Genomic DNA, 26951 nt, shown 5'->3' on the forward strand with positions numbered 1-26951 from the left:
TTTTAATCTATGATATTTTTAAAAATCGTCTCCTTGTGCTAACTGTTGCCCTAATGATGAGATTTTGGCAGCCTACTTGGCTGAAAATTTGACTTGACTTAGTAAGCCAAAATGCATTTCTATTCATATTTCACTCAGAAAAGCCAAGTCAAGAATTATAAGATCAATGAGTTAAAAGTTATCATTAAGTGAACCAAATTTTAGTCATATTACGTTTAAAATCTTGAGAACGCTGAATATTATTGGAAATAATTAGAGACAATCTTCATTGGCTGAACTGACAAAATGGTAAAATAGATAGAGGAAAAATTCCACACTTAGTGGAAATTTACTTCAATAGTTAAAATCTGGATGAAATCAAACGTGCAGTAATTTCTCAAGCCAATTTTATTTGAACTTCATAAATTTTCACAGCAGTACTAGAAAATCAACATAATCTTGAATTTTCAAGGTAAAAAGTAATCCCAATAAAGCACGTTGGTGCTATATTTATGGTCAGTAACTGGATAATATGAACGTATTTGCCCCAACTTAAATGTATTGAAAAATGTATAGAAACAATCCTACGCTACAAAAAGGGAAACTAAATTAAAATCACTTGGAGTTGCAAGCCATGCTGGTTGAAAACAGTAGTTTCTTCTTGTTCTTTTTCTTCTTCCGACCCTGGCCCTCATCTGGAAAATGGAAATTTATGCGATGATATAACCATGCAGTAAAGGTAAATCATGCTCACCTTCAGGACCATCTCCATTCGAGTTTTCAGCTTTCATCAACGCCATGGCGAAGGCGTCTCCAAAACTCTTTGAGAAAGAAGGGGCGGGCAGACATGCTTCAGCGTCTTCCTCCGTTGGGGCTGCTAGAGTTGGGAAGTTTGGAGCAGAACAGGATGTCGACATTTTTGGAGCCCGTGCGGGTGGTCCATGACCTTTGCCCTCCTGCAGCATCTATAACAGATAGACAGCAAAATCTAAGCCCTAATGCACAACCGATTTAATAAAAAAAATTTAAGCTATTCTGAACCAACATTGCAGGATTTAAATTTTACAAAATGTAATTATAAAATGCTGAAGAAGTATAGCGTTTTCCGTTCAATTTTTACACAAGGAAAGAGTTGCATTAAGTTAACAAAACAATTTCTTACAATTCAGCAGAGGAAGAGATATTTATTCTTTAAATCATTGAAAGTCCTGCTTAAATACTTAAAATCAGTTTACTTTTATAATATTTAGCATGATCTTAATGGAACTCCAGGAAAAAGAGCCTAATAAGTTACCCTAGAAAAAGAAGGGCCTGTGTAGCTGTTGCTAGGGTCAACAGTTAGTTCCTGCATGATCTCTTCAAGCGGCTGCTCAGCGGCCGCTGCCGTGTAGCTGACGCCTCCGCCGCACTCAGGGAAGTGCTGGTAGGACTCGATGGAGGCGCTGGGCAGTGGGAACTTGCCGAGGAGGCGGTTCTCCTCTTCTGAAATTCGCTTGGCTAGCTTGATCTCTTCACGAGCTCTGCGCTGACGCTGCTTGCGACGTGCTTCCAATTGCTCGCGATAGTGGTGCAGCGTCGGCCTGGAGACGGCCGGCGGCCGCAATTCCAGCTCAACCACCTCAAACTGGCAGGTGAGTGGCAGGTGCTGCAGACAGCGCAGCCGCTGCCGCAGCTCGGCGCTCATCGAGACGGCTTCTTTCTCCACAATGCGGCCCCTGATCGTGGTTGGGCAATGCTCCAGCTCACCATGCGTGTGTTCAATCATGTGTACGTTCAGCGCGTGCAGGTAAACATGCTGTCCATCATCAGCTTGATAGAAGTAGAATGTCTTCTTTGTCTCCTCTGCTAAACTGCAAATAACAATTTGAACCCTCATAATTTTTAGATTCCTCAACACATTTTGTCAAGCATTCACAGATTCACATTTAATTATAAAAATCAAAATGCATTTGGTTCAGAGTACAGAAATTTATCAACCACAGCATGTAACAAAAGTAGCCCAGTTATGTGAACGTGGGGAAAAAAGTGGAATTAACCTGAAATAAATCTTATCTATTCGCTCAAAAAATGTTGTAATTTCAGGTTAAAATACTTCAGTATGAAAATCAATTCCCCTCTTATTTATAAACGTTTAAGTAAAAAACTTGCCTTTCATTTTTTGGTACCTTGGCACTTTCATCTAGATAGTTACAGTTTTCAGCATCCGCGGCAACAGCCTCCTCCTCATTTAATGAAACCTGATTCCGAAATCAATTAATCTCCAACTTTAAGACTGGATTCACCAAGACTTACATTAGAGGATACAAAGGTCTTGCGCTGCTCGAGCAAATCAAATGCTTGCTCTGTGAAGCAAATCTCAGGGTCACCCTGCTCTTCCAGCAGGCGTTCCTTCAACTCGTCTGTCTCTTGCTGCAGAATGGCGAGGATTTCCAAAGGAGATGCCTTCACCAATTTGCACTGCTGCGGATCTACTGGCTCTTCACCTGACTGGACTTTGTTCTCAACTGGCTTGACAATCAACGATCCTTTCTCTCGCTTCATCAGTTTCAAAGTGACAATGTCTCCCACCTTTAAGTCTTCATGATGAAGAGCAATGACACTGGAATAAAATTTAAATTGTAAAAACATAATCTATAATAATGACAAACTCATTGGAAAATCCAGATTTACAAACCTTTTCAGGTCATCTTTGTAAATGGATTCGTAACAAATGGGGCACTTGCGCCAAGACTTTTCTCCCAGGGCCAAGTAATGGAGGACGCAGGGCCAGCAGAAGATGTGGCCGCACTTGGTGATGCGCGCGGCTTTCGGCTGGTACAGGCAGATTGGACAGGAGAGCTTTTCTGAGCTGTGAATCCGCTGCAAAATAGATCAATATATATGTAAAGAGAACAAATTAGCAACTCCCACGCTTACAATCTGTTCGATTGCATCCCACTGTACCAAGGTGTCTGGGTCGTTCAAGTACCTTGAGTAGTCAGCACCAGACTTGACTACAAACTGGCAGCTGCAAAATAAATATTATCTTATAAAATATATAAATATGCGATTGTATATAAAGTTTAACGTCACACACATGATTTTTCAATGATTTGCATAATTATGCAAAAAAATGACCAACAAAACCAAATACAGCGATTTAATTTAAAATTTTTAAATGGTTAATTCATTGTGAATAGTGTAGTATAGAAGAGACATTTAACAAGCCCCGTCCCCGGGGCTTGCCCTGTATCGTTTTCCTGGGTTTCGCGCCTCTGTTCCGTTTCTTTCCAATAATTTTACATGCAAAGATAGGGAGTGGGCCCTCAGTGTCAAAAAGTCAACTGCCCCCTCCCACACCCATTCGAAAAAAATCGCTATTGCTAGCGTATTGCTATGTACAAAAGACATTAAAAGTCATACTTTGCTTGCAAGAATTGCTCCTTGTTGAATCTGTGGCGCTGCGGGGCGTGCTGCCAGTTCTTATAGCCCGGGGGACTGCCAGCCCCCGCCGTGCCCACCTTGGGGCCATAGTGGAAATTGAGAAGGTGATTCAGGTTGACCTTCTTCCTTCCGGACAGGACCGACTCATACTCAGCCGCGTGGTCCCCTACCTTTGCAGCAACCGCTGATCAGTACACATGGCATGGATTCGAAAGGAAGGGGTACCTGGGAATCCTCCTTTCCACCCTCATGATACTGGCCGCGGGGTCTTGGTCTCTTGTCGTGAGCCTTGCCCCGTTTGGCGGCAGCTTGCGGTTGCTGCTGCAGCAGCTGCGGGACACTGCCCTCGCGCCGGCCGCGCCCCCCTCGCTGCTGGCCCTTGCTAGCAGTGACTGCATCTACAACAGGGTCCAAGGTAGTTAGAATCTTTTGCCTATTCTTCTTCCATTCTAGCTTGGTTTAATAAATATATGTTAGCTCTGACACTAACCTTGCACAACTGACAATTTCGAAAAATTCACGAGGATCGAGGATCATTAAAAAATAATTTGATTAATTTAAAAAAAAAATGATTCATGGCTGGTTTACAAACTGGAGTAACCTGAAGATGACATTAAAGAGAAAATTAAATGAAAACCAGCCAGTTGGGTCGAATTGTTAAAGCATTACTAGCTTTATCAAGGAAATGGGAAATAATATTTTCACTTTGGGGATTTGTTAACTGACTGCACTATGTCAAAGATGAAAAAGGTGGTTAATCTAATTACAAAATAGCTCAGCGAACTGGCTCCGACTCGCCACTTAATTGCTGCTTTTCGCACCTTTCCGGTGGCTTTAAGGACAAAATTTCAGGCGTTTGGATTGGCCTCAGGGAAGCAAAAAGACAGCCAAATTGGGCCAAAGCTCCTCTGCGGCCACACGTCAACGGTACACGGCCCCATTCAACACCATTGTAGGGCCCCAATGAGCTTATTGTCCACGGAATTTGCTGAGCGGAGGTTCAAGAAGAATAAGATGCAAAAATTAAAAATTGATAAATTAAATTTTACTATCTTAGGGCAGAGCCTTATAATTTGATCAGAACGAAAAAACTAAATTTTTGTCTAAAAAAATGTACGGATTTGAGCATGATAATATTTTACGTATTTAAAAGAGAAATTCAGGCTCGCAGCTGATTATCATGTTCATGTAAGAAGCTTTAAATTTAACCGGGTCAGTTGGCATTGACTACCTTAATTATTGTGTAAGTATCTACCTCTACACTGTCATTGGTTGCATTGCTATGTATTAAAGCTCAGGTGTCAGAAACATAATCTAAGATAACATATTTATGTAGGTACATAATTATACTCGAGAACTGCGCAGGATTGAAATAGATAAAACGTTTATGGTGTAGTCTTAAAAGAATGCAATTTTTCGCCGGTCAAAGTCCAACGAGAGATATAATTCTGAAAAAAAGAGAAGGGAGTGCAGGGATTGACACCTTGAGGCTGCTTGTTTTTTGAGTTAGCGGCGGCCTGCCGCCCTGCGAACTGGCTGGCACGGGGTGCAGATGCCGGCTTGAGTTCCATTGTCGAGTCTGTTGACATGCACGACGGTGCTGCGAGTGCTGGAGAAGACCCCTCCGCGTGGAGAACGAGTGCTCGATTTCGGGACAGACATGTTTTCAGCAGGCCATGGTCAAACACTCGTAGGGAGAAAACAGCGTGATTCGGCTAATGCGCTCGGTGCTGTGCAGGGGGATGCGAAGTGGAGAACTCGGAGGACGATTGGCGAGTGCCGAGCAGCTTGGTCACCGTGCGTCACGGCGAAAAAGCTGCAGATTTTCGGACCGATCTTCTGCGGGCTGTCTATCCCGAAAATGGCGCTGCGATGTTGAAAGAAAATGATTATTATTGTTCGTGCATTCGCCTGTCTGACGCAGGACAACCTTGCGGCGCGTGCGTCACAATTTCAATTGATTTAGCGCGAAACTTACGCTCTGCTTCGCACTTCTTGATTATGTAATTAACTTAATTAATATCGTGAAAAATATCTTTTTATTTTTTAAGGTAGGTGGCGCATGGAATTATTATTAACGATAGCAGAAAAATAAAAAATTATAATTATAAAGTACAAAACATGAGGACTCATAATCAGCTCACAGACGGGACAAAGAGAAGGCTCATGACTTACTTTGTTAGCTAGGGCTGTTTAGGGCTATGCAATCAGTAGACAAAACTAGTAAAGAGCAAGCAAGACCTTTCCTTTTTTGTAGAAATATGGAAAAATAAATAGTTTTACTGAATACCGAGGACTCTTCGCTAAGAGTTCAAGTTTTTTTTACATTTTTTTGCATTTTTTATATAATTATTACACATTTTCCAATTTCCACAATAATATTAAAACCATGAATTTTAACAGTATTCAAATATATTTTATATGTTAATGAAAAGACTAATTTTCTAACATCTGGGTGCATCTGAACACAAAACCAATAATGATAAAATATATTGGTTAACATTTTTATTCAGAGGTTGAGATTTGTATGGTAATTACGTTCGTGTTTTGTTGGTCTAATCTAAATAGATGAGTTCTTAAAGAAAACTTGGGGAAAACCATTCAATATTAACTGGTAGTTTTAGTCTCTATTTTGTATAAATTATTCAATCCTGTCAACTTAATTTGACTCTACTTTAACTGCGATTTCTGATGTCTAAAAATGCTTAATAAGATCACTATTTTGATAATTGAAAAAAAATACTATTTACTGTTCACAACTTTTTATTGCGCGCAGATTTACGATTTTTAAGATTCATCTATTAAGATACTAAATACGTTTTGACCGTTTTTTCTCTCTGTACTCCTCAGCTAAAATTGTACAAGCCATAATATATTTTGTATATAAAATATAAATTACTTATTATGCTGTTTAAAGTTCCACGCGCATTTAAAAGCAATTAAATATTATATTCTGTTATTGTTGCTGTGAGGAGAGTATTTAAAAAAATTGAAAATAACATTGAATGTTTCCATGTTTTCACCGTGAATTTTACTCCATCTTTATTGTAGCTTATTCATTCACTTAAGAAGGTGGAGGTGTGTATTAAAGCAAAAGGAGCTCGTAGCGTGGAGGACCACTCATCGTCAGTATATGCAGAGCTCTTGATTATTAAACAAGCTTGTTTGTTTAGCGCACCACGGGTGACCCTTAAAATGCAGCGACCAAGTAACACAACTAGAGTGACCAAAGAACTGTCTTTGGAAACTAACAATTGACAAAATTGACTTGAAAATTACTCATCGTATTCTTTGTGATTTTTTTTAGTCAAATTGTGTTAATTTAAGTTCCAATTTATACCCGTACCGCTTGCTTGACCTAAATTTTGTAAGAAAAGGACTTCATTAAAAAAAGCAATAATGTTCAGCTCAAAAACAGCACCCATCAAATATCATAATTGTTAAAAACATTGAATTATATATTCTGCCATTTCTCAGGACAAAGGGAAATTAATATTTCTATATAATATGCTAGCAGATATAATTCCCGATTAAATAGATACGAACAGGAAAATTCATAATATTTCTTAAAAACTCCAATGATTAAGGGATTAAAGAGTTATTGATTGACACTAAAACCCTTTATCATTCCAGATCACAAACACCACGATGGAACGTACGAATTTTTAAAGCAAAAAGTATTCATTGAATAAGACAAAAAAGAAATCATTTACAAAAACCAAACCACACTTCTTTAGGAAAATTCAAGCTTTTTTCACTTACAGGATAGCATATTGTTCAAATAAAAAAATGGAGATTCAGAAATTCCATTAAATTATTGAAGTTACCTTCAAACTTGCCAGTCAGAGAGCTCTCTATGGGGTCTTGGCAACCCTGGCTATTGGTTGGGCCTGCAGAGAGCGCTGAAGGTGGCGGAGCAGCGAGTTCGCAAAGGTGCCTGCAGCTGGCGTCTGCTGTGGCGCTTGGGCCGCGGGTCGATGGTGCCTCGCGGTCCGCTCGGGCCTCGTGGGGGAGGGAGGGAGGCGGTACTTTGCTTCAAACACCGGTTACAAGGACACAACCGATTTTTTAATAGCACCTCTTGTTAGGGTTGGAACTTTGCGGGGGCAGATTCATTTTGTGCAAATTCACGGCTATCATTCCGATGTTTGATTTTTAAATTATTAATTTGTTCTTAAATACTGATCATTAGTGCCTGTTGAAAAATAAATATATTTCTGCTTGGAAACCAATTTGATTTTAACATATTATAATACGACAAAATATACAAAATATATATTGTTATATATATGATTAGGAGATATTTTTATAGGTGATGCAAAAATGTGCTTCAATCAAAATTTGATACATAGTTTATTGCAAATCTATGCATAACGTTTCAGAGCCATTATTTGATGAAATAAAAATCTAACTAAAACAAATAAAATATATAACTATAAATAAACACCATAATAAATACATAAATGTTCATGACATAAAATTAAAATTTTTAGGTCTTCATACCTGATTTTCTCTATTTTATTTTATTATTCTATTGTTTTGTTAAATAGATACACGATCTTATTGTAAGATGTATATTTTTATTGAAAAATTTTTCTACTGGGAAAATTTCCATTTTTATTTTTTGCTTTGTTGTTGGGACGTATGGTGAGTACTCCGTCACGGGCCGGTACGAACCGGTGCGGCGTAGAACCGGTAGTGGATGCCCATCCCCAGCGGGAGGGAGCCACGGGGCGGGCACAGCACACGGAGCGAGATCAGAGAGCGAGACACGCACAGGCAGAGAAAACATCAATAAGCAGCTGCAGCAGCTCTCGTCGTCTTGGGTTCAGCGTGAGCAAGCGGATCGAGCCAGCCAAAAGTCAGTGTCCGGTGCGGTCGGACACTGCGTCCATGTCGGTGCTCCGGCCTGCGAGCACCCACTTGCTCCCTGCACTTTTGTTCCCCTGAGGATGCTGCGAGCGTGGACCCTGCTCGCCGCGGTCGCCTGCGCCGTTGCCCTCGGTGAGTCCCTATTTTTCCCAGACGCGCGCTCGTCTTTTCCAAATGGCGAAAAGGTCCGACCTGCTGCCTCAAATTTTACCTGAGTGCGCGCCGCAAACCGGTTCCTAGCCGTCCGCTCGGGAATTTTCGGGGCCACTGCGTGCTCCACAACGGCCCAATATTTTTCCTTTTATGGCATTTTTGTTTCTCGTGTGCCGTCAAGAAAGGTTTCTGCGGTAGGAATTTCGAGAATGCTCGTTCGTTTTAGTCCTAACAAATCTGATTCGGTTTGTAAATTGCTTGAAAATGATATTGGCGGTTTCACATAAACATTGACAAAGTACGTGAAATAGGGAGATTTTTAGGTCAGGCAAAACTACAATTTTTTATAATTACATGAAATCGATTGAATTAAATTTAGTCCAGGGCTCTACAGGGATGGAAATTTAAAATTATCACTAAAACTAATTTTCAACAATGCGAATATTCACCTGTAAATAAGAACAACAATTTTCAATGTTTGTCTTTCATTATTTTACTGTTTTTTGTTATGCATTTTAGCTCTTTCTACTTACGTTTTTTGACAAACTTAAATCCAATTCCAAACATTCAGTTTTGAGTAATCTCGTCTTTACAAACCAACTAACTAAAATTATATTAACTATCAAATTTACGTGCGGCATATTCAAAAAGTTGGCAAAGCACTTAGGACACTGAGGGCCTCTTTTAAAAACGGTTTAATCAACGCTAACACCCGCCACTTAAATGTAATGGTTTTGATGGCTTCTTAAGTTTACGATTAATAGCCAAAAACTTCTCGCACCTCGTCGTAGTCATAATTACACTTTTTATTATATGGAGAGAGGAGGAAAGATTTTTCGCAACTTTTCAGCCGGCTGCCAATTTCTTGGATCGAGTGTTGCAAAGACTCGACGTCGGTCCCAGAATTATACACAATGCCAAACTTCTCTTCTCCTTTCTCCTGGGCATGGATGAAAGAGAATAAAAGGCCTTTTCACGAGATAGAGGAAGAGTCAGAGAGAGCATTTCCCTCTTTGACACTTTATGAAATTACATTTCACGTTCGAATTCGACTTCTGGCGCGCGTGATGGAGCGCGAAAAAGAGGAAAATGCCAGCCAGACATCTCCCCGCAAAGAATAATTCGCCTTTTTGTGCTCTTAGCAAAAAGGAAATTTTCTTTTTTTTTACAATGAAGTTAATCCGGTGGGTGTCGGGTAAAATATCAATGCCCGATCGAAATTTGCAGACAGCTTTTGACAACAGCGACCCTCAAATGATCAAAGGATATTTTGTCTCTGACAAAAAAAAACACGCTCAGGATGGTGGATAAAATTTTATTTTCTCGCGAAAGAACGGCCAGATGTAAATTGGGAACGACCCTGAGCGAATATAAATTATAATTTGGTCGTGACATTTAATTTCTAGAAAAGCGGTTGCAAGACACAAAAGGCTTCTGAGACAAGCAACCATTCACCTGGTGCGTTCGCAGCAGATAAATCGCAACTAGTTTCTGATTTAACACGCGGCGTTTAACCTCAATATGGACATGTCTCTCACTCTCGCGGCCAGTTGGTCGCGCCGCCGCCGCCGGCGCAAACTTGATATCGATTTGAAACAATGAACGTGTTTCAATCTGCGTGATTAATATCAAGTTTTCGGGCTCAGCGCCCGTCGAGTCGTGCGACGTATATTTGCTCGGATTAGCCCGCGAAATTCCACGCACCGGTTTCGAATTTGAGACGACCGAGATATATGAAACTCGTGCTGATTGTCGTCAGAACGCGAGTTGTAAACGAACACTCTCAACGGCGTTGGGTTGCGAAAATTGAGCTTTCCAGGTATTCCTAATTTAGGAACTTTACCTTTTTCCAAGCCTTATCCAAGCATTATAGATTTCCATTGCTGATAAAAATTTTCCTTCAGTTCCGTTTTCAAAGCTCTAGCAAAAAGATGGTGCTTCCAGGATTAAAAATATGTTTATTTTCTGAATTATTTTCCTTTTCTTTTGAAATTCCGTGCTCTTTTATGTCGAGTGAAAGATTTCTCTGGAAATTCTTGAGACTTTGCGATGCGTCAAAGCGGAGTAATGAAGAGCAATTTAGGCAGGCAGCAGCCGGCGATGCTCTTGTCGCACGCCGCTCTCTGTGTTTGTGCTAATCAAGGCTGGCTGGAAGGGTAGGGCCATACGCTGGGCGTCCGCTGCATGAAAGGCTCTGTAAGGGCGCGCGTATCGATTTCCGATTCCAGCGCTATTAGAGAGAAAGCAAGGAGCCGTCTCCAAACAAGCGGAGCGCGTCTCCAGCACGCGCAAACCCACCGCGAAAAGCAAATAATGACCAGATTCCGCGTCACGAATGCATCCGGAATCGAGAACTGCGAGATGAGGAATATCGCTTTTCCGGACAGAGACGCTGAAATCGTTTTACGAGGGAAAGACGAGAGGCAATAGCCGTAAAATGGGTTGGTGCCGCATGCTCGCAAGCGTAATAGGAAAGTCGATTCGCTGAAGAAGAGGAAGAGAATAATTCAATTCCAAGTCGGTTTCAGCACGTGGAAACTAAATCATACGCTTGCAAAAATTGTGTCGCAATGTCAATTTCATCACAGGACTGGATAAAGAATAGAACAGTCAAGACAAACAATCAGATAAGAAGAGGAAAGAAAGATGATGTTTTTATGACGTTAATAATGATTGAATATTTATTAAACACATTTATACGCAATTATAAACTAGGCGAAATAAAAGGAGATCAACAACGTTCACTTCGCGTTTTGCTTCGCGGCTTGAGACAAAGTCTGATTATTTAATATCACACGCACGATAATATTATAAGTTAAATTCGTTTATCACTGAAATTGCACTCACGTTAATATTAATTTTCTATTTTTTCTTTATTTTATAACGAATATTATGTAACTAAAAAGTATTTTGGGTAGTGCCGCATCTGCAAAGCAAAACAGCTCAAAACGACAGGACTTGAAAGTATTTGTCCGACCCAAAAAATGGGGAAATCTTGTGCAGATTGTAGAACGTTCTGTGCGAGCTAAAATGGTGAATGTTGGATTTTTGGCCACTCTCTGTTGCTCCACGCTCTTTGTCAGCAGAGAGATCGATAGCAGTTTTTTGGTATAGTGGAAGTGAATTCTCATTTCGCAGGCTTTGTGCTGACGTTTGCGCCCATAAAATGCAGCGCGCACTCATTTTGCGGGTGACGTCGGTAGAAAAAGTGAGCGACAGATGTTGTTGCGCGGCGCTCCCCGAGGATTTTGGGCGTCATCCCGTGGGAATGCAGCGTGTTGTCGCGGCGGATCAAAAGCCGGCTGCTGTTTTGTGTGGACCACTCCTTTCCGGAATCGCTTTTTTCGAGCGGACAAAAGATAAAAAGACATTAGAGACCGAATTAGTATTATAAACACCATATTGTCAGCTGACACTTAAAATTATAATTCTACCCTTGAATTAAAAGCTGCATAATTAATTCCCACAATATGTTAAAAGGAAAAACTATGCACGCACTGAGTAAAAATTAAATCAACATGTTTGTATTTTAAAATTTAGATTAAACTCTTTCAATTGATTTTTAAGTTTGTATTGAAACAATACATACTAACAATGTACAAATTAAAATCTACTAAACATGCATTTGATAGCATGACTAAGGACTGAAAGGGCTGAAATTAGCAGCTCATGATGAGTTGAAAGCCATAAAAGGCGCTTGAGTCTATTGAGCTACCAGAACGGAAGCAGTGAGCAAAACGGGGAGCAGATTGCGATAATTATTTTGAATGGATATCGCTGCCAACGGATTCGCATTGTGTGTTCAACGAGTTCCAGGGAAATGCTCGAGGCGGGCTGGCGCTTTGTGTCAACAATGGTTGTGGCCGCGACACAACAATGGCACGCGTGCGGTCTTAACACGTCGACTGCTGCGGCCACTTGACGCTCGCAAACACACTCCCGCGCACATTGTCACGGCGCGCGGGCTTCATCCCCGCGTGTCAACAAACCACACACGCCAGAAAAGCTGATGGTTGATTTGCAGAACTGACTTGCACTTGACTGCCACCTTGCAAATGGCAAACAGATCGTATAGTTTTAGTCTTTCCATTGTGGTTAGTTAATTTCTCATCAAAACGTTCAATTTTTTTTTAACAAATTGTAAAAATCTAGATGAGCTGTTGTTGCTCTTATAAGTAACTTTCTTCTTAAAAATTCGGTTCAGATACATACATCAAATCTATGAAAGGAGTTTGTACCTTTCCGAAACAAATGAAACTGGATATTTTAAAAATTTCTTCAAGTGAGTTAGGCTTTATTAGCGGCGAGGTAAATTTATTATCGTTCCATTTAACAAGTACCATATCATTCGCGCACAGTCGAAGAATACCAATGCTTAGATATAGGGTTTCTAACCAAATACTGACAGTTCTAATAATCGTTTTATTTTGTCAACCAGATCGACAGTAGTGTCTGAAACAATTTGGATAGTTAAATAATACAATCGAATGAAATAATATTATACTAACAATACAGTGTGGGATAAAGTATAAGATTTAACTCTAAAAAGACATTTTGTATAATAAGTCAGTCAGCCGTTGTTAACTTCTGTACAAAGTTTAAATAAAATCACATAAATATTCCAGAAAATATTAATGTTTAATGTTTATACAAAGATATTTTTGCGCCATCGTTGATTTCAGCACGAATTTTTAAAATAGAACTTTGCATTTTGAAATGAAGTTCTGTTTATCAAATCAGAAATCCCCTCGTTTTGGTCTAGTCTCAGACCTCAAGCAGAAACCAATTTAGCAAATTTGTCATCTCACAAACTCGTCCCTCGCCGACGGCATTTTTGCGATTGCAATATCCGCTAGTACCTCCCACAAGGGAAAAATATATAATTTCGGTTTTCTTGCGTCGATTTCAGTCCGTTCCAAGCAGGGCCATCATCTCGGGAAGCGGAAGAATCAGTTGAAAACGAAGGGAACCCATAGCCGGCGGGGGCATGTCGCGTCCCCCCTGAAGCAAATCAAGTGTGTTTCTTTTTATTGTCTCCACGATAAGTGCTCTGCTTCCTCGGTCCGCGCATGCTGTTCAAAATCTCGCTCCCTGCCTCACCGACGGGAGGAGCGCGTACGTGAAAAATCGGGTAAAAGTTCCCCTTTTTGCAGAGGAGGGCAAGAGCAAGAACAGGAGCAGGAGGGATCGACGTACATACACGGCCTAGGGGTGCTTCTCGCTGGGAACGTGAAGTGTGTGTGTGCACGCACACGACGTTTCGAGAGCAATTGAAACGGCTAATCGGCTTATTTGCTTCGTTATTATATATATGTTTGTTAGTTTCGACGTGTTTACAGGGATATGGGCAAACAAAGTCAGCAAATTCTTCAATGGTATATTGAAATGCTTCAAAATACTTTTTATTGCTTATTTTCAAGTAGAAAGACTGGAGATTTTATCGAGTGTATAGTTCAAGATTTTTTTTTAGAAAAGGATGATTCAATAGGGTTGAAGGTTTGGGAGAGGATTAGCTATGGAGGTCGAAGTGAAATGAGTGAAAGAAAAAGGGTAGGAAAGGGTAAGCAATAAATAGTTTGAAGAAAGAGGTGAGCGTGAAAAAGGTAACGGGCTGCTCAGGTTTGATTAACAAAAATAAACTTTAGGTTTTAGTTTCTCAAAATTAAAGAAATTATTTTGTAATTTAATAGAAATAATTTGCCTCATTAACATCATGTAACACCCCGAAAAATCAAATTGAATAAAATATTAAGCAAACAATAAAAAGGATGGTTATAAACAGTAATAAATTGGTTCAGTATAGCTGTTGGAAAACAGCTCTTGAAATCCTCTGTTTCAGAGGTGTGGTGTTCAGGACTTACAAAGCGTAAGAGTGTTAATATGAAAAATCCAGACATATCCCTTTTCAAGATCCATCCATTTCCCAGGTCCAGATTCGTCCTCAAACTAATTTAGATGGACACAGTGAAAAGTCAATTTCATTCATAAAAAAATGAATAATGCTGAAAAAATAGAAGTTTGTAAACAAACAGGAATGTAGTCAAAATAAACATTATTTTTTTTCAGCTGTTTAAAAATAAATTAATCATTAATTTCTTCAATATTCCCACTCAATATTAAATTGAATTGACTTTTGTATTTTTTCTGATATTTGAGTGAAATTTTACTTGAATACTTTTTGACGAAGTGATGATACGGTGCCGGATACGAAAGTGCCAGATTTGACGGGTCGGAAGTACACAATTCGCTGAAACAAAGGTATGAACAAGTTTTCCGATTACGTAGCACAAAAGGGGGCGAATTAAAGCTGGCTTTCTGCTGCCTCCACGCGGCGCATTGTCGGCGGTGAAGTGGCGTAAACGAATCGCAAAATTGCGTGGCAAACTCGATCACAAGTCGATGAGAAATTAAGTGGGCTGCTCGGCGCCGCTCTGCAGGCAAACGGGTCCTTTGGAGGCGGGCGGACGCAGCGCCCGACGATCAATACCGACGACGAGACCGAGACCGACCGCCGACCCTATCTACTTTTCGCCCCGAAACCGCGTGTACAACGAAACCAAGTGGGCGAATCTGCACATTTACTCTTGACCGCTCTTCACGCCACACTTTTCCGCTGTACACACTTTTTGTGCGTATACACGCTCTTATACTTTTTCCTCGCCGCCCGCCTTTATCTTTGTGCGCCGCGTTAACCCTTTCCGCTTTTGGTGTTTGCTTTCTTTAAGTGAAAGTGATGAATTTCCCTTCCTGGAAAACGTGGCCGGTTTGCACACTGTGCCACAGGAATTTGTTTTGGCCAGAGGCTATGAGGAAAACATGCAGAGTAGAGGACGGACCGAAACAAATTTTTTTTTTTTCAAATTCACTTCTAAATGATACTGAAATAAATCAATTCTTTTTCACTCATGTTGGTTATCAGATTTGTTGACAATGCTAATGATTTGTTCACTTTGCAAGAAATGTTTTTTCGGTTTTTTCAGGCGGCCGAGAAATTTTTACAGCATATTTTACTATCAACTATAGATTTTATAGTCTTGAACTCAAATTTTTAATTGCGTGTACTGGAATATATTATGGCAGCCAGCTGTTGATGAATGTTTGGTAAAGCAATTGACTGCAGGCATAAAACTAAAGAGATCTCTTTTCCGGAGGAATTTCGACTCTGTTTAGGAATTCCGACTCTGCACTTGTAAAAACACGGCGGGCGTTTTCGGGCGTCGCACGCGGCACTTAGCCTGATAAAAACGAGACGAGAAGGCTTTGAAAATAATCCATCAGCGCCGACACCCCCTCCGTTTTTGCCGGGAAAACAATTCCGAGAGTCGCGGCCTCGGGCCTCAGGGTGAAACAAACTCAAAGTGTTGAACACTTTAAAAGTGTGCAGGCAGTGCTTAAAAAGCAGTCCTTTCGCCGGCTCACGTGTGGATTGCGTTGGCTTTTGCACACGATTGCGGTCGCTTTATTTTGGCCCATGCGCGGACCAACGCAGCAAAAGCAACTCTCACACGCCGGATTCGCTCATTAAAGTGGCTGCTGAAAGTCCAAATTTCTGAGCCACAGCCACAGGGAATGCCGCATTCTTTGTCAGATATTTTAGGGGGTAAATCTGAAAGGCACGTCATATAACCCTCCTTACACTATATTTCACATTTTATTTTTTCTCTCTGGTGCATTCCGTGCCTTTTCATCCCCCTGGATGCGGTAGGCCTATTGTTGTTACGCAACAATCGAGATTCTCGGATCTACACGGTTTTCCATCCCCTGATCAAACATTTTATAATCATATACACCATCCAAGAGAGCAATATATATTTTTTTACAAGAGCCCCTAACATTGTCGCGTAATGAAGATTTATGGCACACGCGTCATGCACGATGGCGACACACTGCACAGTAGTAGACAAAAAATCTCCCGAGTCAGCGGCACAAGGGCAATTCTAATCGACTCTGCGTCATGTTTTGCGCTCCCGCCAGCCAGCCTTAAATGAATATGACCAATTCTCGCTGAAGCAAGGGATGATGACGATGATGCGTCGTCTCAGCGGGCGACAGAGGGAGGACGGGGGACAGACACTGACAACCCGTTTGTGTGGGAGGTGAATCAGTCGCGATGCTTAACGAGCTGCCCTTTTCGTGGGGTAGCAAAATCGGTTGGAAATTATGTAAAGTGATGACTACTCGATTACAATCTAGAACGATAGGGGTGGAAAAATCAAAGAGCTGAAAGCTGTCTGTCTGAAATTTCATTCTCAAGCGGTATGTGACACTGAGTTTCTTGTTTCTAAATTGGGTGGTTAAATGCTCGAGGAAATGGATTTTGCCTGTTGTATTCCAACGCCCAATGCACGTGCTTTTTGTGCCGATTTCATTGAAAAGGGTTTTAATGTAACAAAAATTGACTGATTTGAAAACAATGCGTCAGAGAAGTTTTCTGCCCTATTATACCCTGGCCCATTTGAAAAATAAGTTTCTAAGTGGCGTTAAAAGTAAGCGTTAGGCCAGGAAAGTGATATTTACAAAGAATCGTATTGTAGATGTTATAACGATTTCTCATTATAGTTTGATTCTACTCATTAATGATCAATTAACATAACATGTTTATGTTTTATTCATATATGAAAAACGCATGCAACGCATCACAAAAATTGGCATGATGAACCAGCAGAATAACAAAAGCAGCAGCTGCTGTGTAAACGCGCAAATAAAAACTGATTCGAACACCACCATGTTCTGTAAAAATGTTTGTCAGCAGTCAGTTGCAAACCAAAAATGCCACCAAATAAAACAGTTTGTGTTATACAAGAGGAGAATTTCGACGCGCGCGTTTGGCCATTCGCTGAAAAAAAACCCATAGATATGTATGTTTTGTAGCTGTAATCATGAAATATCCATAAATATTCTTCTTGTATTTTTAGCCCTTTAAATGCGTCTGACTCTTCCAATTTCATGCCCATAATCAATATACCGCAATATAAAGCTACAATGAACTTTGATAAAATGCAGTAATTGAATTAAATACGGCTTCACGCCACGAATTACCATAATGATACGCCGTTTTGTAAAAGGGATATTTTTTTATCCGATGCTACGCCCGAAAAGTCGTAAATTCTCTTAGTTTATGTTGGGAAATTGTTGCTTTCTCTGACTGGAGTGGCTTCTTTTGTCGCTCCTCTCATAGACAACCGAGGGCTGACTGAGAGAGTGTATACAAATTGAAAGGCGCACCTCACAGGCCGCAGATGCATAAATCTCTCACTAACAAAGAGGATATGTAACAGTCGACCAAACATCCGAAAAACACTTTTGTCTGCATAATGAACAAACTGCAGCTGGCTCAAACGGCTTTTTAAAAGTTTTATAGCCGCCGGAAAGTGCCCCAGAAATATCAATCCTCTGCCTTGATGTTGATTCCGTCTGTGAGACTATCATGTAAATCGATTTTTTCCGTGAGGTCGGAGACACACCTGGATGTTAAGAGGAACGGCCCGAGCATAAAACTTGGATCCTCCTATTTTCATAAAGTCTCTAAAATTAGTAAATAAAATGATTCTAATATACTTATTACTAAAATACTTTTAATTAAACCAAGCCGCATAGTGGTCTCTAGCCACTTTTTATTTGATCATCAACAACAATTCTTTTATACGCGTAGATTGACGAGTATGTTTAATGGAAGCTGTAAACATGTTGCAATAACAAACGAAATTGAAAGAAACAGGAGCACTAAATTTAGTGCGCATTTTTGGCATTCTTGCGGAGAGCGGCGCCGGACAGAAGCGGATGCGGTGTCCAGGGGAGCAGACGACAGCAGCCTCTTCTCGTTCTGCGCGATAATTTCGAGCCGTTTAATTACGCTGAGCGCAGGCAAGCGGCCAAATGTGCTCGCTCGCGTCGTTCGTTCGTTCGTTTGCCCGCTGCCTATGTCCCGATATTTGTATGTATTCTCGGCTGCTTTTATGTAATTCAGGTCAAAAGCCTCACTCCGCCGCAGTGAGAGAACCACCACCTTGGAGATGAAAGTCTCGCGAGGGAAAGAGAATAATGGAAAATATTTCTCCTCTTTGAATTGGGTCGCAAAAAGAGGTTGCATTTTAGATAGAGACTAAAATAACAAAGATGTACATACTACTATATTTAAAATACTGTTAAAATGATGTATGTGTCTGAAAATTACGATCTTTAAAATAATGATTGGTGATTTGCAGCGCATAATATGATTTCTAGACGGAAAAATTTGTTTCAACCGATACTAAGTTTTCAATGCATACAATTTGTTTTGAAGCTGTTCATCCTGAAGTCATTTAGCCATTTCCAATTTTTCAGAAGTATGCAGCGGCCAATTGTACTGGATTCTGACAGAGAAGACTGGAAATTTCGTACATTTGGTTACTGCACTGTTCATTATTTCGATTATTTCATTATTCATAAGGTGCATTTGAAAAAATTTCTGAATTATAAATTTGATCTAACAACGAGAATTAAAATTGTCATTTCCTTTCCTTAATTTTTTTTCTTAAAAACTTACTTTAAAAAAGAGTAAATTTTCGGCAAATCATCGCCTTTATTTGAGCACATATAGTATCATTTTCACCGCTCGCGGCCATTCAAGTGCAACATATACGGCATAATTGAAGCACGGTGTGCTGTTTTCTCCGGAGGCTAATCAAGCGCGTTAATTAACATGGCGTCATGCTTACATTTGCCTGCAGAGTAAACGCCAACCGTGCAAATAATTAACGAAAATGCAAATTATGCAGGAGCTCTAAGGAGCATGCAGCGCTCTTTCCGTAGTTCACTTTAGAGAGTTTCAATTTCAAACTAACTTAAAAACTTGCTAAGACTGAATCGGCAACTATTAAAAGCTCTTCAAGTTGAAAAATGATTTTCGCCTGACTTTCCACATGATGACTCTCTTTATATATCTAAAAACAGAAGAGAAAATTACTCAAAATATCTCTCAGCAAAATGTAAACCAGTTACACCAGGAAAGAATGCCATTAACCACAGGAAACGGAAAATCCACCTGGAAAGCGATCAAATTTGAAGCTGATTTGTGGTTACAATTAACATTTTGACCTGAGAGACAGCGGTTACTTCATTTCACACTCAGAAGAGGCAAATGACGAACCAATTTTCTGGTGGTCTATATTCTTGACAGGAGCTAGAAGGAGAAATGAGAGTCAATGTTATTTTTCCGTCGGTTGGAATCGGAGCAACGCGCCCGGCCGTCTCTGTACGTGTGTGTCAACGTGACTAATAAGCGAGTTAATCTGGTGCATAATAAATTGCGCCTCGCACCACCCGACAAGGGCGTCGAGCCAAACACTTAATCACCGGCGCTCATTTAGTCTCTCTCGGCCCTCAACGGCCGAAACCACCGAAACAGGAGAGCGAAATTTCATATACACGCACAACGGTCGAAATTATTCCTTCTGCGGCGTCGGCGAGAAAAAAAGAAGAGACGCAGGCCTGCTTCATTCATCGCATTGCGATTCACGTCATCCGCGGGCAATAAATCACAAGACAAGGCAAGCTCCTCTGCGCGTGGATCGCTTAATTCAAACCAAATGCGCTATACGACGCCATGTGCACAGAGCCCTCTTTCATTCCTCCCAAGGCCGAGAAAGCAGTATTTTTTTAATTCCTATATTTACACCGTCTCCAAAAATGCGAGTTTTAATTTAGATTTGTGATCTTATAGTTTATTCAGCTATATTCATCTTGCTTATGACTGATATGCTGATGTCGCTTAAGTTAAGTCTGAAAATTATTTCATTTTCAGGCTCTTTAGGTGATAATTGTATTCATTCAAAATTTTGACGAGACACAAGACTCTGTTTAAGGAAATTAATCGTTCGTAACAAATTACGGATAAATTCAGTTCTTTAAACGTTGGAGTACAGTTTACAATGTGACTTATCTGTTGGTTCAATTAATATTTTACTACAAAAATTCATAACTGGGCTTTAGCCCACAATTTTTGGTTTGACGAAACTTTCCGATTTTTTACATTATGTAAAAGTCCCTGTTAAAACGGTAAAAATCAATTTAAAGTTAGAAAAATAAATACTAGTAGAAAAAAATCTAAAGGGTACCTATATATTCAAAGAATTGATGTTTTAAAAAAAATAAGATATATGAATTATGTATCAGAATAAGAGTAAAACATAAAATATTGATCGTCTATTTATGGACAAACTCCGTGCGTCATCAATGACGTCATATATAGTGGCTGGCATTGCAACAATTAAATAAGAGAAGTTAATGGTCTGGGCGATTACCACATCCACCACATAGAAATTGACGTGGAGTATTTGCAGGGCGTTAAATTTATACTTTGCGATTAGAAAATGTGTATTAACCAGTGCATAATTCTTGTTGCAGGCGGCGCGGGCGTTTCAGCAGTAGAGGTGCACTTTGAAAACAAAGACGGCGGCTTCTTCCTGAAATACGTGCCGGCCGAGCAGAGCAGCAAGACCGAGCTTGAGGCAGCGGCCGAGACGGCCGAAGAAGCAGCCGATGATGAAGAGGAGGAGGCAGCGGCGGTGTTGAGCGAGGAACACCTGACCGTGCTGCAGAGCGCGCAGCCGGCGGCCGTCAGGGCCACTTTCGGGCCTTTCTCCACCAAGCAGACGGTGCCAGCTCGCTACGTTGTGCCCGACGCCACCGTAGACGCGTCGGCGCCACCGCCCCCGGCGCCTCTGCCACCCGACGTGCTCGACGCCGACCTGTTGGCGCACACCCTGGACGTTAGCGCGCACCTCGTGACGCCGCAGGTGCCCCGCGACGCGCCCGTCCTGCGCGTCCTCTTCCACGCAGGCCAACACAAGGCCGCGGCGCCGCCCGTCGGCGCGCCGCCACCGGCCGCGGCATCCGGCCGCCGCCAGCAGCGCGTATGCATCGTGCTGCACGCCACCCTCGCCGACAGGCCCGCGGAGGCTGCCGCCTGCAGCCCCGGCGGCGACGACGGCGTCTGCCTCGCGCAGCTCACACTCCCGGCCGCCTGGTGGCCCTCCCTGCCCAGCCCCGACTTTTTCTCGGAGCCACCCCACGAGACCAAGCCGGTCAACAAGGTCAGTTTCTATTCTACTCTGCTTTTCAAAAAAGACCTGTTTCATGACCAACGTTCTGAATTTTCTCCGGCTGTGATAACCGAAATCAGTTTTCGTTTAAAAATATCAGTTATTTAGTCATTTTGGGAGAAAATTATAAAATTTTTATGACCGGAGGATTGGAGGAGGCTCTATAATTCATATTATTTACGGAAAATAGTTGATTATTTAACGTTGGATGGCCAAAACATGACGTCGTTGTAAATTAATACGGTAGTTTAAAGATTTAATTGGTAAAGTAGCCAAAAGTTGCCCGTTTTGGCTTGGTTAGAAATTGTTAAAAATGGCTTATCAAATTCAGTTTAATGAGGCAGCCCTTTAGGGCCATTGTTTAAGAGTTTAAATATGGAGTTGGTCTTGGTTGCCACAAATGTTGTTGTCCATCTAATTCTTGTGGCTAAAACTTTTTGCACTATTCGCGAAGATTCTTTAATTGAATTTCTAACGTTAAAATAAAAAGAAATGTAGTTATAAAATTAAAATAGTCATAAACACTTAGGTTGAAAGAGTCAGAAAGTCAGTGACAAACATGTTTTTGAGAAGTGCCACACTTGCTCCCAAGGGTGTTATCAGATTTTACGTTCTCTTCCCTTTGAAATGGAAGACAAGTCCCATTTCATTTGACGCTTCATGTCTCTCTTGAGTGGTTTATTTTTATGAAAAAATAAATCGTCTTATTTCTGTAGTAGCAAAATTATGTTTCAGACAACCGTGAAAATATTCGAAATTACTTTTGAATCTAAAAAAATCATGACTTCTTCGATGTATTTAACTGAAATAAAATCTATTTCGTGCACCCGAGGAAAAATAATTTATTAGCTATTGGATATAGGAATGTAATATCAGTTTAAATAATGGTAACTTTTAAAATAAAACATGAAAAATAGCTTTCATTGGTAGCTGCTGAGGGTTGCTTTTTTCTAAAAGGTTGTTTGAGAAATTTCATTCTGTTTTTTGCGCTTTTATCAAAAATTGCCCAGAAATCTCAAGACCGCATCTTAAAAATGGGTTCTTATCAAGTGTGGTCGATTGGCATATAACATTTTTCTGATGTTTTGGTAAGTTTATAATTGACAACCATGAAATAATATAATTGGAAGCACCAGATCTCGAGATAATGTCAATTCTGCTAAGCACTGTAGGAGACACCCCATTAGGTTTTCTCGCATATGTTATATCGATGTTTTCATGGTTAATTAGTTAAGTAACAAGTAGTTTCTTGGCTGCAACACAAATTTATGCTGAATATGATGCCAACAGACTTGCAGATTCTTCCACTAACAATAAGTAAGTCTCCCCATTATCCAATTAAAACGTCTCTTACAGTTTTGTGAAAAAATACTGATAATCTGAAACGAACAATAGCAAGTTGTAAACTTCTAATTATTATTTTTTTCTAATACCCTCAATTGTCAATTACACGCTCATAAAAATACGTCAAAATAAAATATGCACATTAAACACACTTGCTATAAAAAACATTTTTATATTTAATACAAACAAACTAAATAAATTTAAGGACTTCCAAAGAGAGGGCAAATAAAGCAATGGGGATCTTTGTTTCAGTAAATTTTATGTTTCTTTATGAGATCCGTTCTAAATAATGTAATCAGCAGGTGTCCTTGCGGTTGCAGTATTTTCTTTTATAAATATAAATTTCATTACTGTAAAACAGGTTCCCCATGATTAAATTTGAAAAATGATCTGCGTGTTTCAGGTACCGCGTCGTATGGTGCGCATTTCATACTCCGTGTTCGAGCCACGCGGCTCCGAACCATGTTCGCCTTCGCCGAGTGCGCGGGTGCAGATCCAGCCGGCGACGCCGCTGGGCGCGGTGCCCCTGGTCAGCGCGGTTGCCCCGTACCGCAAATTGCGCGCCGACCCCGGACTGGCCATGGTGCTGCCCTACGCACCCCTCTACCCCCGTTCCCGCTTCTACGTGCCCCTCTTTGTCCAGCCGAGGCCTAACGCACCGGCCGTCTCCGTCCTACTCATCAGGTATGTCAAAATTGCTAGAATGGCATTCAATTGTTGTTCTGTCAATTACAAATTAAGTGTAGACTTGCGACTTTCGTTTTGAACCGGAGTAAACACATATTTGCTAAGTTCTAAAGATGACAACTGTTATTTTATTGTGATATAACGATTTATAAATGGTGTTAAAAAAGAGGATACGAAAACCACATTTTCCTGCCAGAACCGACTCTTTTGGACCACTGAACAGATTCGTTAAAATTCTGGCCAGTCAAACAAAGATTTTCAAGTTTCTTTTAAATTTTCATGATAAAAAACAATAAACATCGTTGAACATAAAATGAATATTTCTTTTTACTGTCATTTGTACAACATGAACGGTAAAAAATGTATTAATTATTTAATTTGTGCACACACTATTGTTCTAAGAAGAATTTTCATTTTTTAAAAGTCTTGAAACTTCAAATACTGCTAACTTTTTTAGAGAATTTTACTGATTTATTAAAATCAGGAAATTAATTATGACAGTACTCGCTAATATAAAAACGGTAAAAACGACCAAATTCCAAATTTGAATTCGTTAACCCATACTTTTTACTTTTGGAAACGAGCCATAAAAATGTTCAATAAAAGGGGCACTAAAATATTTTATCATTTCAATCAAACGGGAAAATCATCTACTGTTTAATTGTTCCTCTACAAGTCATGCATTATGTATAATATAATGCATAAAATGTACATGATTGGAGGAAAAATTCAGTTACAATCAGAATCTTTTTAGAATTAGATAGAGAAAATAAGTATTTTAATCTGATAATTACAAATACCAACTTGTTGCATTTTCTGCTGAATTTCCTTTCATCAAATTGAAGGGAGGTGGAGAACAGAAACTCACTTAAATTCAATTTTCACCCTAGGATAAAGCATACAAGCACGGTTCTCGTTTGGCCAGAGCGCTGTCGTGGCGATCAAACCAAATTTTACTGTCGCGTTGATCGGCCGATAATAATGTGGACTGGGTATAGTGGAGTGCGGCCGCGGAGCAATTAATTTCGAGAGCAGCCAGGCCAGCGGGAGCAGCGAGGGCGCATCGACCGCTCGCGCGGCTCCATTGTCGCGCCGTGAAATATTCATCGCGCGGTCATTATCCGTCCGAGGGCTTTGTTTACCGGCGCCGATGTGCGAACGTGTTCGTTCGTTCGCTGCAGTGCCGACTCAATCGATCTCCGCCCCTTGTGCCGCCTCCAAATCTCTCTCAGCTGCGTGCTCCAGCAGTCTTTCTCTCGAGAAACAAAAACGCTACGCTTCCCAGCGCAACCGACTCCACTCTGCTGGATTTGTTTTGTCCTTAAGTCCTCTCTAGGCTCTTCCTTGCTTCTTTGTTCTCCACTTTAAATGATGGAAGAGATAGGAAAAAAATTACGACTTGGAACTGCGTTCTAAATAATACATAAGAGCTGGAAACAGAAAACCTGATTTTATTTTAAAAAAATCGTAACTTTCAAACATGACAACGCTGTATTACGTGACCCCAAAAATTAATTGTTTTGTTGTTAGACTTTTGACTTCCACAAGTAGTTGATTGATGTGAGTAGCCAACTGGTTTATTGTCCCAGCGCTGAATAATTCAATTGGTTTGGTAGCATTCTTCCGAGTATTTTAACTTTCGAAATGATATTGAGTTTACTGTAAAACACTTTTAACATATACTGGCATGCGGCACCCTCGGTAGGCTGAGAATATTGACAGATCGCGAAATGAGGCGCGTCTTTGAGTTATGAACACTTTATAGAATCAGGCGTACTACACACATGCATGTGAACTAAACAACGTTGATTTAAAAAAAACGTTCAGACTTGCAATGGCACAACCTAATGCTAATGTCACGATAACAATATGATTCAAACAAAAAATATTACAAAATTTTGTACTGAAATACACAAGAAAAGATTTGTTTTAAAATCTTAATCATCATAAATTATTTATTATTATACGAGCAGAATTTCTACATGAATGCTATAGAAGAGGTTGTTCAAACTCGTTTCAATTTCAAATCCCGAGAGTAAAATATTGAGCGTTTAGAAATAAAAGTTTTGTTTCAGACAAAAACTTCTTTGTTGAAGGGCAATAATTTTAATCCTTGTTTGAACTTCTCAAAAGCCAATTATAATAATAACGAGATGCAAATTCCTGCCCATTTACAAACTAATTGTTCCCATAACCAGCGGGGCAATAATCACGCGCAGTGTAGTTCCCTCTCTTATTCTCCGCTTGGCTCGGTTTTTATTTCATTTCTGCCTTCTTTAGCGCACTCAGCCTGCTCGACGGCTCATTAATTTGCAATTCATTCGCACGGGCGCCAGATGAGCTCGTCGGGCGTTGAAAATGTGTGTTTCCGCCCTCTTGACGCTGCGGCTTGCACTGTCTTTGAAGTCGCGTGCGCACCTTTTTCGCTCTCGCGCGCGCCGAGCACACGCCTAAAGTGCACCCACTTGCGCGAATTTTGCTTGCAAAAAAGCGGCGGCAAACACACTTCTCTCTGACTCGAGTTCTTTTTTAAATTTTCAGCGGCTCCAGAGCGGTCGCATAATTGTCTTTACGAAATCTTCAGCAAGTTTCCGCTTTTCCTGTTTTACAGTGAACCAACATTTTGTTATTGAAAATCATGTCCAGATTTTCTGCCAGATTTTTGCAAAGCATAAAAAACATCGAAATGGGATGATTGTGCAGAAAAATAAACAAAATCCTTTTTTATTTATTATGTAATGATCAAATACAGACAAGACAGCTAAAAAATATTCAAATCGTTTTCAAAGAGGTGAAAAAACATTATTTTCCAGGGCTGTCTTAAAAATATTTTAGAAAATCTCGCCCTTGGAATGATGTTAATTCGATTTTTGCCAAATTATGCGAGTCTCTTTTGTATCAAGTTCACGTTTGAGCAATAAGCAAAGGATCGGGCTAAAAACCGTACGTGCTGTTTGTGTTGCAGGGCGCGAGTGAAAAGCGGGTTGCGGATTCTTGGCGCGCAAGCAACCTCGTCGCGGTGGCACGTGACCGTGGAGACAAACCCCAAGCAGACGATCGCCACCGTGACTGCCTTCAGGAAGGATGAAAACAGTGGTGTGGCACCGCCAACTAGCCTCGAAACCGAACCTCCAGCGCAGCCGACCAACGAGGCCGACTCCGAAAGGTGAGTCAAAATTTAATTTGGAATGAGCCCTGCCAAGAGATTCTATTGTTCTTCTCCAGAAACAGAAAGATAAGTGATCTGTTGGCAAAATTCATTTATGTGCGCTTTAATAAATGCCACTGACGACGAAAGAATTAAACAAATACGTCATGCTCTCGTACTTTCCATTAAAAAGGGAATTATTTGTGTCATTATTTGAACAGTTTCCCTTATTTACGTATCTTTTGTGAAAACAAGTGAAACCT

The 26951-nt window shown here is 40.5% G+C and overlaps 2 protein-coding genes across 4 annotated transcripts in view; one reads left to right on the forward strand and one right to left on the reverse strand.

The window, feature by feature from the left end:
- Positions 1-369: 369 nt before the first annotated feature.
- On the reverse strand, positions 370-5314 carry LOC135936180 (E3 ubiquitin-protein ligase RNF10). The gene is made up of 10 exons (XM_065478905.1): positions 4886-5314; positions 3628-3800; positions 3382-3572; positions 2896-2986; positions 2654-2838; positions 2272-2578; positions 2128-2216; positions 1274-1829; positions 734-944; positions 370-674 (listed from the first exon to the last, which is right to left on the reverse strand). Exons 1-10 carry the CDS (start codon positions 4989-4991, stop codon positions 595-597), a joined length of 1989 nt encoding a protein of 662 aa, XP_065334977.1. The 5' UTR covers positions 4992-5314; the 3' UTR covers positions 370-594.
- A 2820-nt stretch (positions 5315-8134) lies between these two features.
- dtn (transmembrane protein 132C dtn) overlaps positions 8135-26951 on the forward strand; it is a 32926-nt gene continuing 14109 nt past the window's right edge. For all 3 annotated transcript variants that reach the window (XM_065477417.1, XM_065477418.1, XM_065477419.1), the window contains exons 1-4: positions 8135-8406; positions 20812-21500; positions 23257-23537; positions 26506-26706. In XM_065477417.1, the coding sequence (XP_065333489.1) occupies positions 8355-8406; positions 20812-21500; positions 23257-23537; positions 26506-26706 (1223 nt within the window). In that variant the 5' untranslated portion in view covers positions 8135-8354. The remainder of the gene's footprint in view (positions 8407-20811; positions 21501-23256; positions 23538-26505; positions 26707-26951) is intronic.

This window comes from Cloeon dipterum, chromosome 2, assembly GCF_949628265.1.
Source record: "Cloeon dipterum chromosome 2, ieCloDipt1.1, whole genome shotgun sequence".
NCBI classification, from domain to species: domain Eukaryota; kingdom Metazoa; phylum Arthropoda; class Insecta; order Ephemeroptera; family Baetidae; genus Cloeon; species Cloeon dipterum.